The sequence below is a fragment of the Solanum verrucosum genome, unplaced genomic scaffold, assembly GCF_900185275.1.
Source record: "Solanum verrucosum unplaced genomic scaffold, falcon-dt-bn FXZP01000176.1, whole genome shotgun sequence".
NCBI classification, from domain to species: Eukaryota; Viridiplantae; Streptophyta; class Magnoliopsida; order Solanales; family Solanaceae; genus Solanum; species Solanum verrucosum.
The window spans coordinates 2469863-2487525 of record NW_026020412.1 but is presented as its reverse complement, the minus strand read 5'-3'; the positions used below and the strand labels follow the sequence as shown (position 1 = coordinate 2487525).

General features: G+C 39.0%; 1 protein-coding gene across 3 annotated transcripts in view; it reads left to right on the top strand.

The window, feature by feature from the left end:
* The window catches only part of LOC125840633 (eIF-2-alpha kinase GCN2), a 63402-nt gene extending 46092 nt beyond the window's left edge, over positions 1–17310 (top strand). Inside the window, exons 25-29 of one of the 3 annotated variants that reach the window (XM_049519607.1) lie at positions 7925–8010; positions 8138–8240; positions 8313–8435; positions 9089–9199; positions 17205–17310. In XM_049519607.1, coding sequence (XP_049375564.1) covers positions 7925–8010; positions 8138–8240; positions 8313–8435; positions 9089–9199 — 423 coding nt within the window. In that variant the 3' untranslated portion in view covers positions 17205–17310. The remainder of the gene's footprint in view (positions 1–7924; positions 8011–8137; positions 8241–8312; positions 8436–9088; positions 9200–17204) is intronic. The other 2 variants (XM_049519605.1, XM_049519606.1) reach the window with 2 other exon arrangements.
* The last annotated feature ends 353 nt before the right edge of the window (positions 17311–17663 follow it).

The window sequence follows — 17663 nt, the reverse complement described above, 5'->3', positions numbered from 1 at the left end:
GGCATCCCCTGGAGCCAGCTTTATGCCTTACCACATTGTCTTGCAGTTTAATGTACTTGGTGAAGTTTGTTCTGGCTTTAGCCAGGATCTTTCTGTTCTCCTGGCTATTATTAACCACTGCAGCTTCCTCAAAAATTTTAATAAGAATCTCCAACTTTTTGGGTTTATCAAAGATAACCCCGAAAGTTGTTCTAGACCAAACGCTTAGACTATGACATACTTTCTTAATGTTCTGCTGCAAAGAATAAAAAGGATTGCCAGCTTGGGGATCAGACCATGCCTGCTGCATAATAGATAAATAGTCTTCATGGTCGGTCCATAAATTCCGAGATTTAAAATACTTAATATGACCAGATTGGTTAGCATGAGAAGAGGAGCATGATCTGAGCAAGTTCTGGACAAGTGGGTGACTGTAGTACCCCAATATATCAAACCAGTCTGTCAAGTCTTCTCCAAATGATGTTAGGAGGGTCTCTATCATCACTCCATGTGAACCTAGAGCCCACATAACCCCACCTTGTACATTGCAATCCGACAAGCAAGATAAGAAATCTAGACTTTCATTCAATTCTGTAAGGTCGACCACCTGATTCTCCTCATGTTTGGTGATGACATTGAAGTCACCCAGTGGTTCTCGATTCATCCCAAAGCTCTCTTTTCAATTGTTCATCACACTTGGCATAAATAATAGTGAGATGGAAAGAGAGAGATGGATGCGTATGAGAGATATGAATTAGAGTTTATTGTTTCCTGTCCTCCAAGATATCCAGGTTGTAGTCATTTGACCAAAATATCCGAATTTTATTGGAAACGTTGTGAGCACGGTGATGAAACCCCAGAAATCTTTTGAATTTATCAGTTCTCTCGTTGACAATAGGTTCTTGAATAAACAGGGGAAATGATATTGAATTTTGAGTCTTTCCGCTGCTCCAGAATAAACATACAGGGGAGTGTTGGAAATGCATCTTAAGTTCAGGGACATTCGGAAGTAATGGAGCTTCACTTATCTGTCTTTGTTGATCAGTATCAGCTATGGTTGCAAACGTCTCCATTCTACTTTCTTCATTGTTGATATTATGAGTAATAGTCACTGTGCTCTGTCCATTGTTGGTTTTGAGAATTGAACAGCTTCATCAGGATTCTCAACTCCATTCTTGTGCAGATTGGTTCTTTGAGAAGTAGAGTTGTTTTTGTGATTCCCTTTCCTTTTTCCAACTGTTTACCAATCATCTGATTGGCTTTTCTGTCCAGAGGTTTCTACCGCTCTCTTTGTATTTTGTATGTTGCAGTCAGGAATTGGGTTTGTCTTCTTCATATTTCCTGCTTTCTCCTTATTTGTTACCTGGTTCTTCTGGTGATCATTTGGCATAGTATTATTCTGTTGCCCTTGCTTGCCCTTTTTGTCGTTCTTCCATTGACCGTTTCTCAACTCCGGGTGTAGTTTCCTACACTTGTCTTCCCTGTGCCCCTGTATCATGCAGTGGAAGAAGAAAGCTGGTATAGTTTCATATTCGGCCTTCTGGATAAAAACCCCTGCATTACCCTCATCATTCCTAATTTTAACCAGGATCTCATTAACAAGAGGCCTAGTAAGGTCAATTTTAGTCCTAATTTTGGTGGTGGCAGGTCTGGTTTTGGAGATTGTGTCTTTGTCCATGACAAGAGGGGTACCAATATGTTTACAGATACGGCAAATGGCATCCCATTCATAATAGTGCCAAGGAAGGTCGGGGAGATTAATCCAGATAGGGGCTAGGGTGGTTTCTACTTCTGGTTGAAATTAGATGTCCATCTGTGGATTTTCATGATGTGATTCGCACCGAAAGCAAGAAAATTCTTGGAGTACGCAATAAAATGATCATCCACATTATCGAAATTCAAAAAAAACATGACGCATATCATACGCCTCAATCTTAACACATCCTTTACTAGTAATCGTTTTAGCAAATCCCTTTCAGGTAATGTCAATAGAAGGCCTGATGTGCGAGAATTTACCTACAATAGTCCATTTGCAGGTTGAGCAAGCAGGTCATTTTCTTGAGTGGTGAAAACTGTTAGAATAGAAATAAGTATTTCCTACTTAGAATAGAAATAAGAATAGGAATAAGAATAGGAATAGGAATAAGAATAGGAATCCTAGTTGGAAACGGATTCCAATGTAGTGTCTATAAATAGGGTCTCAATGTAACTATTTAGATACACAATTCAATAATATTTTTCGTATATATTTCTCACATGGTATCAGAGCATTGGTGAGAACAAACAAGTCACCGTATGTCTATGTCAATTACCGGTGACTATTGGGTCTGATTTTGTTATTCTTTTTTCTTTCTGTGGGTGTTGTGCGAAAACCAACACCACCACGAGGCTCGGAAAGCCCCCGCGACCAAACCCCAGCCAAAACCACCGGAAAACACCACCCCACGCGCTCTCACGCGCCGATCAGAGGTGGTACTTTCCGGCGAGATCTGTCTCACGCGCCGGCGCGTGAGGGCTTTTCTATGCATATTTTTTGAACTTTTTTTTGACAGTTGGGGTCGTCCAGCCATTCCGACCAGGCCCATACTATTTTTGACCAGATCCGATCGCCGGAATTAGGGTTCCGGCTATTTCCAGGCAGTTTCCGACGACTTTTCTTCAAGATTTGAATTTTCCGAGACAAATTTAACATAATGTCTTTTGGGTGTGATGTTTTTGGTTCCAAAAATATGGGAATTGGAAGTTCTAGCCCTATAATCACTTCAGAACTTTTATTGGGAAGTTCAAACTATTTATCTTGGGCTTCCTCGGTTGAGCTTTGGTGCAAGGGTCAAGGTGTCCAAGATCACTTAACGAACAAGGCTTATGTGGTAGATGTAAAGGCAAAGACTAGTGAGGAAAATGCAAAAGCCAAAGCACAATGGGAGAAAGTAGATGCTCAATTATGTAGTCTCCTATGGCGTTCTATTGATTCCAAGTTGATGCCCTTGTTTCGCCCATTCCAGACGTGTTATACAGTTTGGGAAAAGGCTCGTGCTTTATACACTAATGACATATCTCGATTCTATGATGTGATATCTCGATTGACCAACTTAAAGAAACAAGAATCCGATATGTCTACTTACTTGGGACAGGTACAGGCAGTCATGGAGGAATTTGACACATTAATGCCAGTTACTACGAACGTGGAAAAACAACAAGAACACAGACAAACATTGTTTCTAGTTCTTACTCTTGCTGGACTTCCTCCTGATCATGATTCTATACGTGATCAGATTTTAGCTAGCCCTACAGTTCCTACAATCGATGAATTATTCTCTCGTCTCCTTCGTCTTGCGGCACCTCCCAGTCACAAGGTAGTTTCATCACCCACTGTTGACTCATCTATTCTCGCATCTCAAACCTTTGAAAAGCGTACATATCAATCTATGGAGAATCGGCGAGGGGGAGGGCGTTTTGGGAAACCTCGATCCAAGTGTAGTCATTGTCATAAGCCTGGACACACTCGTGATATATGTTATATTTTGCATGGTCCACCACCCAGTTATGATCCTATTGTTCTAAAGGAATATAATGAGTTCCTTCGAAATCGCGCAAGTAAACAGACATCTCCACCAGTAGCATATGGTGCTCAACCTAATCAACCATCCACTAATGCTCATATTGCCCAGACAGAATATGATGAGTTCCTTCAGTATCGTGCAAATAAGCAAACGTCTCCACAAGTAGTTTCGGTTGCACAACCTGATGTCTCTGTTGCGAGTAATTCTTTTGCTTGTGTGTCGCAATCTAGTACTCTTGGAACATGGGTCATGGACTCTGGGGCTTCTGATCATATCTCTGGTAATAAATCACTTTTATCCGATATTGTTTATTCACAATCTCTTCCAGCTATTACTTTAGCCAATGGGATCCAAACAAAACCAAAAGGGGTTGGAAAAGCCAAACCCCTATCTTCTGTCACCCTAGACTCTGTTCTTTATGTCCCTGGTTCTCCTTTTAATCTAGCATCTGTTAGTCGTTTGACGAAAGCCCTACATTGTAGCATAACTTTTTTCGATGATTTTTTTCTCATGCAGGACCGCAGTACGGGACAGATGATTGGAACAGGACATGAATCACAAGGCCTTTACTATCTTACCTCTTCAAATTCCTTAGCAGCATGCTCTGTTACAGATTCCCCAGATCTAATTCACAAACGTTTGGGACATCCGAGTCTATCCAAACTGCAAAAGATGGTGCCTAGTTTGTCTAGTTTATCCACATTAGATTGTGAGTCGTGTCAACTTGGGAAACACACTCGTGCTACGTTTTCTCGTAGTACTGAGGGTCGTTCAGTGTCTATTTTTTCATTAGTTCATTCTGATATTTGGGGTCCTAGTAGAGTCAGTTCCACCTTAGGATTTCGTTATTTTGTTAGTTTCATTGATGATTATTCAAAATGTACTTGGGTTTTCTTAATGAAAGATCGTTCTGAGTTATTTTCTATTTTCAAAAGTTTCTTTGCTGAAATACAAAATCAGTTTGGTGTTTCTATTCGTACTTTTCGTAGTGATAATGCCTTAGAATACTTATCCTCCCAATTTCAGGAGTTTATGACTCACCAAGGCATTATTCACCAGACTACTTGTCCATACACCCCTCAACAAAATGGTGTAGCTGAAAGAAAAAATCGGCATCTTATTGAGACCGCTCGTACTCTTCTCCTTGAATCCAATGTTCCACTACGTTTTTGGGGAGATGCAGTTCTTACGTCTTGTTATTTGATAAATAGAATGCCCTCTTCTTCTATTCAGAATCAGGTTCCCAATTCCATACTGTTTCCTCAGTCACATCTCTATCCTATCCCTCCTCGTGTCTTTGGGAGCACATGCTTTGTTCATAACTTAGCCCCAGGAAAAGATAAATTAGCTCCTCGTGCCCTCAAATGTGTCTTTCTTGGTTACTCTCGAGTCCAAAAAGGGTATCGTTGTTATTCACATGATCTTCATCGATACCTTATGTCCGCTGATGTTACATTTTTTGAGTCTCAGCCTTACTATACATCTTCTGATCATCCTGATGTCTCTATGGTCTTACCCATACCTCAGGTTTTACCTGTGCCAACCTTTGAGGAATCTACGGTTACTTCTACATCTCCAGTTGTAGTGCCACCACTACTAACTTATCATCATCGTCCACGTCCAACCCTAGTCCCAGATGATTCATGTCATGCGCCGGACCCTGCTCCTACTGCGGACTTGCCTCCTCCTAGCCAACCGCTTGCACTTCAAAAAGGTATACGATCCACTCGAAATACTAACCCACATTATACCTTCTTAAGTTATCATCGTCTATCATCACCCCATTATGCATTTGTGTCGTCTTTGTCCTCTATTTCCATTCCTAAGACTACAGGTGAAGCACTTTCTCATTCTGGATGGAGGCAGGCTATGGTTGATGAAATGTCTGCTTTACATAAGAGTGGTACTTGGGAGCTTGTCTCCCTTCCTGCAGGTAAATCTACTGTTGGTTGTCGTTGGGTTTATGCAGTCAAAATTGGTCCAGACGGTCAGGTTGATCGACTTAAGGCTCGCCTTGTTGCCAAAGGGTATACTCAGATATTTGGGCTAGATTATAGTGACACTTTCGCTCCTGTGGCTAAAATTGCATCTGTTCGTCTTTTTCTATCTATGGCTGCTGCTGTTCGTCATTGGCCTCTTCATCAGTTGGACATTAAGAATGCTTTTCTGCATGGTGATCTTGAGGAAGAAGTCTATATGGAGCAACCACCTGGTTTTGTTGCTCAGGGGGAGTCTAGTAGCCTTGTATGTCGATTGCGCAGGTCACTCTATGGTCTAAAACAGTCTCCTCGAGCTTGGTTCGGGAAGTTCAGCACAGTAATTCAGGAGTTTGGCATGACTCGTAGTGGAGCTGATCACTCTGTGTTTTATCGGCATTCTGCACCAAGTCGATGTATCTATTTGGTTGTTTACGTTGATGATATTGTTATCACCGGTAATGATCAAGATGGTATCACCGATTTGAAGCAACATCTCTTTAAGCACTTCCAAACTAAAGACCTTGGCAGATTGAAGTATTTTCTAGGTATTGAGGTTGCTCAGTCTAGATCAGGTATTGTTATTTCTCAACGCAAGTATGCCTTAGACATTCTTGAGGAGACAGGAATGATGGGATGTAGACCTGTTGACACTCCTATGGATCCGAATGTTAAACTCCTTCCAGGACAGGGGGAGCCACTTAGTAATCCTGAAAGGTATAGACGACTTGTTGGAAAGTTGAATTATCTCACAGTGACTAGACCTGACATCTCTTTTCCTGTGAGTGTTGTAAGTCAGTTTATGACTTCCCCTTGTGATAGTCATTGGGAAGCAGTTGTTCGTATTCTGCGATATATAAAGTCAGCTCCCGGTAAAGGACTACTCTTTGAGGATCAAGGCCATGAGCATATCATTGGATATACAGACGCTGATTGGGCAGGATCACCCTCTGACAGACGTTCGACATCCGGATATTGTGTTTTAGTAGGAGGTAATTTGGTGTCGTGGAAGAGTAAGAAACAAAATGTGGTTGCTCGAACTAGTGCAGAATCAGAATATCGAGCAATGGCGACAGCAACTTGTGAGCTAGTTTGGATCAAACAGTTGCTGGGAGAACTAAAATTTGGCAAAGTTGATCAGATGGAACTTGTGTGTGATAATCAAGCGGCTCTTCATATCGCATCAAATCCAGTGTTTCATGAAAGGACTAAGCACATTGAGATTGACTGTCACTTTGTCAGAGAAAAGATACTCTCGGGAGATATTGTTACGAAATTTGTGAAGTCAAATGATCAGCTTACAGATATCTTCACCAAGTCCCTCACATGTCCTCGTATTAATTACATCTGTAACAAGCTAGGTACATATGATTTGTATGCACCAGCTTGAGGGGGAGTGTTAGAATAGAAATAAGTATTTCCTACTTAGAATAGAAATAAGAATAGGAATAGGAATAGGAATAAGAATAGGAATCCTAGTTGGAAAAGGATTCCAATGTAGTGTCTATAAATAGGGTCTCAATGTAACTATTTAGATACACAATTCAATAATATTTTTCGTATATATTTCTCACAAAAACCACCACTGGTTTACCATCTTGTAGGTCATATAGCTAATCGAACTCGATTTTGTGATTTTGTCCTGCCAGTCTATTGACGGTAGCATTAGCATAAGAAAAGGGTACTGGGTCTTCCGCAACGGGGTAGAGAAGCTTCGGAACAGAGCTTGAGGGCCTCTGTATTATCTCTTTATCATTTGGGATTTCTGAGATTTGAGCATTGTTAGGGTTCCATGGAGGGGGAAAAGACCAACAGAACTTTGGGATTGGAAGAGGGAGAAATTAGCTCTGGGAGAGATTTGAATAAGATTACATTTGGCTATCTGGGGGATGATGCTTCAGCGGTGGGTCACGGAGGGCTGGGAGGTCCACCGTGAGGAAAATGGATCGGAGCCGAAGTCCCAACGGTAATAAAATCTTTAAAAAATCTTAGTGGGAGGTGAGAGATTCTCTCTCTATAATCTAAAATTCTTGGTGTCTTAAAATTGTTTGTTTTTCTTCATTCTTCAACATCCTTTACCAGTTTACTGTTCAAGGATGACCGTCCATGTAATGAAGGATGTCATGTCTCCTATTTTTTGAACCTTTAGTGCAATAACTATTCCAACAATGGCATCAAACGAGTTTGCTTTGTCAAACTTTAAAATGCCTGTGTCTGATTCTTCTAATTCTATCTTGTGAAAGGTAATTTATTTAACATATTCTGTAGCCAAATTGTGTCTAATAGAATAAGCTAGATGAAGTGGTGTCATCGTAATTTTCCAAATTCCTAGGGTTTTATGACTTATTAATTTTGAGTCATTCTTTTTCTGTCTCAATTTGTAATTTTCTGCATGAATATTTCCAGAAATCAAATCCTCCAGGAGCTGCAGGGAGCAGTCTTGCCTTAGAGACGATTTTGCAACATGCTTCTCTGGATAGCAGACCTCACAGGTGCTGTTTTCTCCATCTTTTCATCAAGTAGAAATATGAAATTGATACTATTTTGTCGTTACCCTTAATTCCTACTTCCTCACTTTCCAATCAGCAAGTTACCTAAAATTACAGTAATAACATGCAGATATGATGTTGTCACGAATGTTCTTGTTTGTTCAAGAGGAGGTGGTGGTCTGTTAACAGAGCGGATGGAACTTTTGGCAGAGCTTTGGGAAGAAAATATCAGGGTTAGCTGTTCAATTACCACTCTTCTGCCTGAATGTGTTTGATATGTGAACTAAGTTTTGAACATTCTACAGGCTGAATTTGTTCCTCTATGTGATCCAAGCCTTACAGAACAGTATGAATATGCTAATGAGCATGACATCAAATGCCTTGTCATCATCACTGACACTGGTGTATCCCAAAAGGATTCAGTGAAGGTAGGACTCTATTATATGTTTAAACTACTCTCTGCTTCGATGATCTTAGTTAAGTTGCCAAATACTGAAATGCATTATTCTGGTGAATGCCTCCACCTAACAGTAAGATGGCAATCCCGACTATCTCTTTCCATGGTTGTCTCCCACAATGACTGAGGATATTCAGATATAGAGCTGTTGTGAAAGAAAATGATGCATAGGGAATAGAACTTATCCTAGGGGAAATACTGATATTTGATGGAAAGTGACTGTTCAGGAATATCTCTGCACTTCATGATCGTAATTCTTAACACATGTAGCAGATTTAGTTGTTTAGCGTGTTCCATCATGTCTAATGAGGTGAAATAATTTTCAAATGCTTACTGGTATTGCTTCCGAATGTAAGGATGTTTATTTTGAAATGACATTCCAAATGATGGAATATTGTGGAACTCCCTACCAAGATATATCTTCTACTTAGTTGCTTAAGACTTAGCACAATGATGAAGTTTTCAGAGATCATTTCATGTAGGAATAATCGTCTATTTGGAGAAAGCACTACTTTTCCTTTGAGGGAACATTAATTTTCAGAAACTCTATTCTGAGTAACCGTTCTTACAGCCTACATTTCCACCTCCAAAATGATTTACTTTTTCCTATTCATATGTGACCAGGTCCGACATCTTGAGCTCAAGAAGGAAAAAGAAGTGGAGAGAGGAAACCTCATCAAGTTTCTATTAGAGGCCATGTCATCTCAGTTTAGAAACCCATCCATATGGAACTAGGTAAACTCGTTTGAAGTATCTCTAGGCTTTTCTTTTCTTGGTTCTTTTTAAATCTATTAATGGCTATACTGTGACACCCGATTGAGATGTGGCAGACAACCGATGCCGTTAACGTGCACCAAGTGAATATATAAAATTCTACCCAAGTCATGCCCTCATGCACCATATACTATTTCAGTTATGAAAACAATATCATTTTAAACATAGCATGTGTAATATCTTTTACAAAGATAAAGTATCATCAGTTTCATTAGCTTTCCCAAAACATGGAGTTTCAAACTGAGAAAATTGCCCTCCATGGCCTAACAATTATGATAAGCATTGTTAGAATAAGAATAGGGATAGGTACAAGAATAATATATACAATTTAGAATATGAATAGGAATAGTATATAAAATCCTAATTGGAAAAGATTGTAATGTAGTGTCCTAGTTGGAAAAGGAATCTAATGTAGTGTCTGCAAATAGGGTCTTTAATGTAATAATTGGCCAACATCAATTTCCACCAATACTCGAGCATAGGAAATCGCTTCATGGTCTCCGTAACCCTATCAGTAGACAGGGGTTTACCTAGTGCATTTGTAATCTTACCCAAAACTTAGTTGGACCAGAACCCTATTGGCAAGCTAGTTATGGTGACCCATAGTGGAACAATTATGATGTAGTCTGGGTTGAATTCAAAATCGCGTTTCCGAACCTGAAGCATAAACGACTTATTCCGATACGTGTAAGTCCCCCTATCAGAACTTTGTCACAATCATCCCTTGAATCAAACCAAAAAATGAAATACCCGTCATCATGAGCAAGAATCTGTGGCTTTTGGAAAATCTCCATGCATTCGTTATGAAGAGCTCCATGTTTCTACGATTAGGGGTATCTCCCATCACAGACCCTATAATTGCATTCTTCTAATAGTCCTCTTGGGGCTTGAGATCTGCTTCAACAAGTGTTACCACACGCTTCCCTTGATTAGAACTAGGAGCAATGTACTCAAGCGTCTTCCCCCTTTGAGGCAGCCTGTGCTCTTTGAAAATTGGTTTCTCCTCCGGCGTTTCAGAAGCCAATGTCATCGTGGAGAATTGAAGACGACGTACCACCGGAGTTGTACCCATTGGTCCAAAAGCGTCAAGGTGAATTGGCGCATGAGGAGCTGCCGATGTTCCTTCCCCCTCTTCTGGAATGGAGCTAAAAAGAGGAGGGAGATAGCTCCCAAAAGTAATTGGAAGTCGACTAGTACAAAAGCCCTCATCTTGTACTTTTAGCTAAAACAAATTCAATAAAAAATTATTGAAGAATCATAGTGCATTTCACAAACCTTATTTAGTTCTTATAAGAACATAAATTTTACAAAGCACCAAAAGTGTAGCCTACTAGTCAATGAAGTGGGTTGAGAACCTGATGTCTAGGTTCAAATCCCAGCGGAGGCTAAAGCATTAGGTGATTTGTTTCCATTTGTCCAAGCCGTGATGCACAGAGTTACCCACTACCTATACTGGTGCGAGGTAGCAGGTACAAAAAATCATTTAAGAATCATAGTGTGTTGCACAAACCTTAATAGTTCTTTTAACATAAATTTTACAAAGCACTAAGTGTATGAACTAGTAGTCAATGAAGTGGGTTGAACACCATGATGTCTCAAGTTCTAATCCCAACAAACGCAAAGACACTAGGTGATTTGTTCCCATTTGTCCAAGCCTTGATGGATAGAGTTACTCGGTACCTATACTAGCGGGAGATAGCAGGTATCAACCGGGCTTCTTTGAAGTGATAAGACTATTCAAATTACAATATTCGAGGAGAAAGAATCGTTCTAAATGTAAAGAAGAGGCATCTTTTACTTAATCGCAAAGAGTATGAACCAAGACTTCCAGATGAAAGGGGTAGAGTATTAGTATATCTAATACAAAATTTAGATGTGAAAAATTGTCTTCTAAAAAAGGAAATGTTGAATGAATTGATCGTAAATTATTAGATTTGAAAATCTTGTCTTTGAAAGGATAAAGAATCGTGGAATTAGTTGAGGTTTGCTCAAGTTGCTCGGACACCAACAGTTATAACCAAAAACATAAAATTTTACAAGGTCAACACTTGAGTAATTTATACAATGTATTTAAAGAAATGAAGCAAACTATGCGAGCTTGTCGCTCATGCACATGGGTTCTCACTCAAAACATTAATTTGAAAATTTGTAAGGTTTGTTAGAAAACCTCTTATTCCCTTCGGAAACATCCAATGAAAAAACAGATTAGAAAACCTCATAAGATGGTTCAAAGCTCACCTGGAGGGTAAACACCTAATATACCTCAATGTTTCCCTTTTATGACCACCGTTAGCTCCAACTACTCAATTGACGACCAAACATCTCCAACCCAATCAAACAACATGATTAAATATACGTTCATCAGCAATAATTAGTTCAACAAAGTATTTTACACTTAAGCTCAAATTCGACATTTCCATAATCCTTCCATGTTGGTGACATCTTAGTTAAGCACCTTCTCTCTTCATTCAAAAACTCCTTGTTAATATGAACTCATAACAGTTTAATTCTCAACTTTTCTTGCATTTCTCTCTATTTCATCTCATATGCCTCCAACAACCAAAATGTTCTATTTATAACGCTTAAGTTACCCTCAAAACAAGTAAGAGAATACATGGTCGTTAGCAATAAAATTACCCAAAAAGAGTCGGTGTGGAATCCCGAAGTGAGTGATATAATGCAAGGAATTCAATTAAGAAATCAAGAGTGTAAACCAATTCATTTGTAACAACTAAAAGAGATTGGATGATTCCACCAAAATTACGCAAAGGATTTTGGTATCAAGTAGCACAATTAAACTAAAATTTGGATTTCAAACAAGTAAAAGACGATCTAGGGGTGTGTGGATTTGTATCAATATCAAGTAGGGGTACTTGTGCTTGCTCATTATCACTAAAAAATCATGGATAGGCTGAATAATCTTAAATAACACTAATTTTCTTTCGATGTCATAGCATTAAATCATAGAATCTCCTTTCAGTCTCATCTATGTGAATCACAAATCAACCCAAAACCTTACTAGAATCTCTCTTTCGAGTAGATTTGACAACTAGAATTGAACCGCAATTTCTCTTTCAAGCAAACTATAGTAAACAAATCTGAATTGCAGGCATTAAACTAATTACGCACTTCAAATAATCTCTTTCCAACATCAATCGAATATCTAGGCTAGGATTAAGTTTGCAACCCTAACCCATGAATTAAGCCCATGTTAATTAGCTTAAATCCATGAATCTACAACAATAAAACAGAGCAAGACACAAAACCCATTACAATAAATCAACACCCAACCCCATAATCACACCCCTAGATTTGGGTTTTAGCCAAGCATCATAAAAGGAAAAGAAAGTATACCCATTAGGATTTCAGCCATAGGGAATTGAAATTAAGCAATAATCTTCAAGACATATTTCAATTTGAACCTTCAATTGTCAATTACAAGGTTGTTCACAAAACCCCAAAACTAAGAGTATTTTCTAAAAGGTAATACTAAGGTGATATCTAAAAAGTGATCCCAAAAGTCTTCTAAAAAAATATCTGATGCATTTTATCTCTCTTTTGGACTATTTGTAGTTTCCCAAAATTTGGCCCAAAATTCAATGCGTGAACAATTCGACGACATTAGTCGGGCTCGCCAAACATGTTTGGCGGATCGCCATTTGTTCCTCAGCTCGCCCTTTATTTGTTTCAGGCTTCAGGTGTTTGAACCTCAATTGACGGACTCAATTGGGTCTGCCTTTCACATTTGGCGGATCTCCAATTACCACTTTGTTTGCCCTTTCATCTTTCATTTTTGCTTAGAATTGTCACCTTCGGCGATGGTCTACTAGTTCGCCCTTTCAGCTTCTGTGAATCGCCGTTTCATCTTCAATCCGCCGACCTGCCTTGAATATTTTCAATTGTGCACACTGTCACTTTGGGTGAGGTTAGGCCAATTGGGCGATCCGCCCCTTTTGGTTAGGCGACTACTAGTTGGGAGTTTATACTTCTTTCAATGTTTTTGGCATTTTTTCATGTATTCATCCTTGCCTTGTCCTTTAGCCTTCATAGTTGCAAAACATCAAAATATCATCAAAATAGGACATAATTAGGCATTGAGGACACTAATTGTTGAACTAAAAAGGCCTCAAATGAGTGGGAATCTACCACTCATCATCTATTCGAGTAAATTCTTAGTTGTTTGCCTCTCATTTAGCTACAAATGATTCAATGGCTTTGTTAAGGTCATCGTTAGAATTGGACTAGGAACATGAATCATATATAAAATCCTACTTGGAAAAGGATTGTAGGTATCAATGTAATAATGTAGATAGACAATTCAATGATATTTTTCTGTTATATTTTTCACATGGTATTAGAGCAATGAGGAAAGAAAACAAAGTCACAGTCAGTCACTAGTCACTGTGCCTTAAATTTTTGGTGACTATTTTCTCTTCATCTTTCGTCGGTGTTGTGCGAAAACCAACACTACCACAGTGTCCCCACTCTCCTTTGACCAAACCAGTTAACCGCTCCGGCACTGCACATCCCATGTGCTACTTGAAGCTGCGACACCGTCGACGCGTCAAATCCACACGTTGGTGCCTGAGGGTGATTTTTGTGAATTTTTTATTGTAGATTTGGCTTACTAGAGATCATGAGGATGTTCCAAGCCAGAATATCAAGTTATTGCTAATATTTGATCGCCGAAACCCTAATATGGTACTCCAACCACTGTTTTCGGCGATTCCCGGTTAATATTTGGCCACTTTTTTGGCAGATACAGTAGGGTCGCCCAACATTCCGACCCTACCCATATAGTTTTTTCCTTATTTTGACCACTTTCGGGTGGTCAAATCTGTTTTTCTAGCAACAAAAACAAGTTTTTCTTATGATTCCGACAACGGTTCTATATTTTTGTCAGATTTTAGGCAACAAAATTATGATTTCACAAGATGTCTTTCAAAGTTGATATTTTTGGCTCCAAAATTACAAGAATTAAAAGTTTAAGCCCTATGATCACTCTGAAACCGTTATTGGGAACTTAAACTATTTGGCTTGGGCTTTTTCAGTTGAGTTGAGGTACAAGGGTACAAGGGTCAAGGTTTCCAAGACCACTTAACCAATAATGCTTGTGTGGTAGATGAAAAAAGCAAACTCAATGGGAGAAGATTGACGCTCAATTATGTAGTCTTCTTTGGCGATCTGTTGATTCCAAGTTGATGTCCTTGTTTTGCCGATTCCTGATGTGTTATTCAGTTTGGAAAAAAACTCGTGCGTTAAACACTAGTGACATATCTCGTTTCTATGATGTGATATATCGGATGACCAACTTAAAGAAACAAGAATCCCATATGTCTGCCTACTTGGGACAGGTATAGGCAGTCATGGAGGAATTTGAAATGTTGGTGCTTGTCACAACGAAGGATAACCAACAACAACATTGAGTCTTAGACGGGCATTGATTCTAGTACTTACCCTTGCTGGACTTCCTACTAACCGTGATTCAGTGCGTGATAAGATTTTAGCTAGTCCTATAGTTCCTATAATTGATGAATTATTCTCTCGTCTACTTTTTCTTATCGCGCCTCCCAGTCACATAGTGGCTCCATCACCCCCATTGACTTCGCATCTCAAACCATAGAAAAACGAAAAATCTCAATCTATGGAGAATCGACGAGGAGGAGGTCGTTTTGGAAGATCTCAATCTAAGTGTAGTTGTTGCCATATGTTTGGACACACTCATAACATATGTTATACTCTGCATGGTCAACAACCTAATAATGATCCTATTGCTCAAAAGGAATATAATGAGTTCCTTTTAGTATCGAGCAAGTAAGTAGACATCTCCACTCGTAGCCTTTGTTTCTTAGCCTGGTCAACAATCCAATAATGTTCATATTGCTTAGACACAATATGATGAGTTCCTTCTGTATCGAGCAAGTAAGCATACGTCACAAGTAGCCTAAGTTGCTCAGCTTGATGCTTCTGTTGCTAGTAATTCCTTTGCTTGTGTTTCACAATCTAGTACACTTGGATCATGAGTTGTGGACTCAGACGCTTTCTGATCATATTTATGGTAATAAATCACTTTGTATGGTATTTTATTATTCATAATCTCTTCCTGCTATTACTTTAGCTAATGGGATCCAAACAAAACCAAATGGAGTTGGACAAGCCAAACCCCTATCTTCGTCATTCTAAACTCTGTTCTTTATGTCCCTGGTTGTCCTTTTAATCTTGCATTTGTTAGTCATTTGACACAAGCCCTACCCTATGCCATAACATTTTTTGACGATGTTTTTCTCATGCAGGACCGCAGTATGGGACAAACGATTGACACAGGATATGAATTACAAGGCCTTTACTATCTTACCTCTTCAAATTCCTCCACAACATGCTCCATTACGGATCCCCCGGACCTAATTCACAAACGTTTGGGACATCCGAGTCCTACATAAGATGGGGCCTAGTTTGTCTAGTCTATCCACATTGTATTGTGAGCTGTGTCAACTTGGGAAACACACCCACACTACATTTTCACGTAGTGCTGAGGGTTTAGAGTCTATTTTTCATTAGTTCATTTTGATATTTGGGGTACTAGTAGAGTCTGTTCCACCTTAGAATGTCGTTATATTGTTAGTTTCATTGATGATTATTCAAGATGTACTTGGATTTTCTTAATGAAAGATCATTCTGAGTTGTTCTATATTCAAAAGTTTGTGTAGAAAAACAAAATCAATTGGTGTTTCCATTCATACTTTTTATAGTGTTAACGTCTTAGAATACTTATCCTCCCAGTTTCAAGAGTTTATGACTCACCAAGGAATTATTGATTCAGACATCTTGTTCCTACACCCCTCAGCTGAATGGGATAGCTGAAAAGAAGAATAGGTATCTCATTTGAAGTTAAGACCATTGGTGCTCGTATGAAACATTAGTTCATTGTGCGGTATTCTACTTAGCTTGGGCCTAGGGCTTTCATTAGACCCTAAGTCACTTCTAATACACTTTGTATACTTATTATTATGACTGAGTGATATTATACTAGTCCAAGTCACCTTTGGCACACAACATTATTTTTATTACTCGTTAGCGCACTTTATAGTTCTAGAACCTTATGAAATTTTCAGGGTCTCTACATATACTTTGGTTCATATTCCTTTGATATACTACGCTTGCATTTTGACTTTCTGGCTTTTCGATTTTGTTGACACATAGTTTTTTGCATCTGTTAGTCTTCTTTAAAAGTGACCAAGCTAGACACTTCAGCAATTGGACATCTGGTGTTATTCATGAATCATTAAATTTATTGAAGCAAATATGACATACAACTTTAGTCAGATTGTAGTAATGTTATTTACATGGAGAAACGAGTGTAGAGAACAACAACATACCCGGTGAAATCCCACAAGCGGGGTCTGGGGAGGGTAGAATGTACGCAAACCTTACCATTACCTCATGAAGGTAGATAGGTTGTTTCTGAAAGACCCTTGGCTCAAGTGCAGCAAATCTAGGTACAAAGAAGAAAGAGACAGTGAAGTGAAGAAAACATAGCAGGTAACAAGGAAACATTGCAAGGTCTACCAGAAGAAAGCAAAAACAACAACAAAATAGTGTGATAATCAAAACACAATCAACAATGAGTGTTGAGATTGTCTCAACATCCATGATCCAATCTGTTGAACTTTAGATCTTATTTCACATATTCAGGACGGAAGGTCAGATATGAGTGTGGAAGGTTTGTTATCTCATCTCCAGGTATTATCCTCCGAGGGACAACATATAGTACTTGTCATGATTTGGTCATAGATGTATCATTTCCTTGAACAATATGATTCATAGTTGGCTATGTCTGTATCTATGTTTGCAACACCTATTCAAGCTTTTGAATATGTTATCTCTAAGGCATTAGTAACAACATGCAAGAACCTAGAGTTGATTAGTTTTCAATGTTTTTTGGCCCTGTTAAAACTCACATTTCCAGGTGACTAATGGGCTTGTCAGGCCTAGCAAGAGATGAAGCGAAATTATCTGCCTAATGGTGTTCCACACTTCAATATCTACAGAAAAATTGTGGGAGAGCTTGGGCATCCTTGCACAAATGTGTTTAACTCAGATGGTAGCTAGTACCTAATGGCACCTTGGAACGTCAAGACAAGTAGGTATGTTGTGATATGTACAATAATTAATCGGACAGGGTTAGAAGAACTAAATGCAAGATGATGTCGTTTGTCGCCATACTCTCCCGATGCAGTGAATTCTGTTGCACACTTGAATGGCAGTAGAATTTGATATCAATATTCCTGGAAATTCTCCACGTCCTTGAAAGATGGGACAATCGTTGCACCTGAACCTTGGTTCACGCGCTGCTGACTTGCCGTTAAATACTCCATGCACTAGGGTGGCAAAGTTAAGTTTAAAAGGAGTTACATTAGGAACAAGA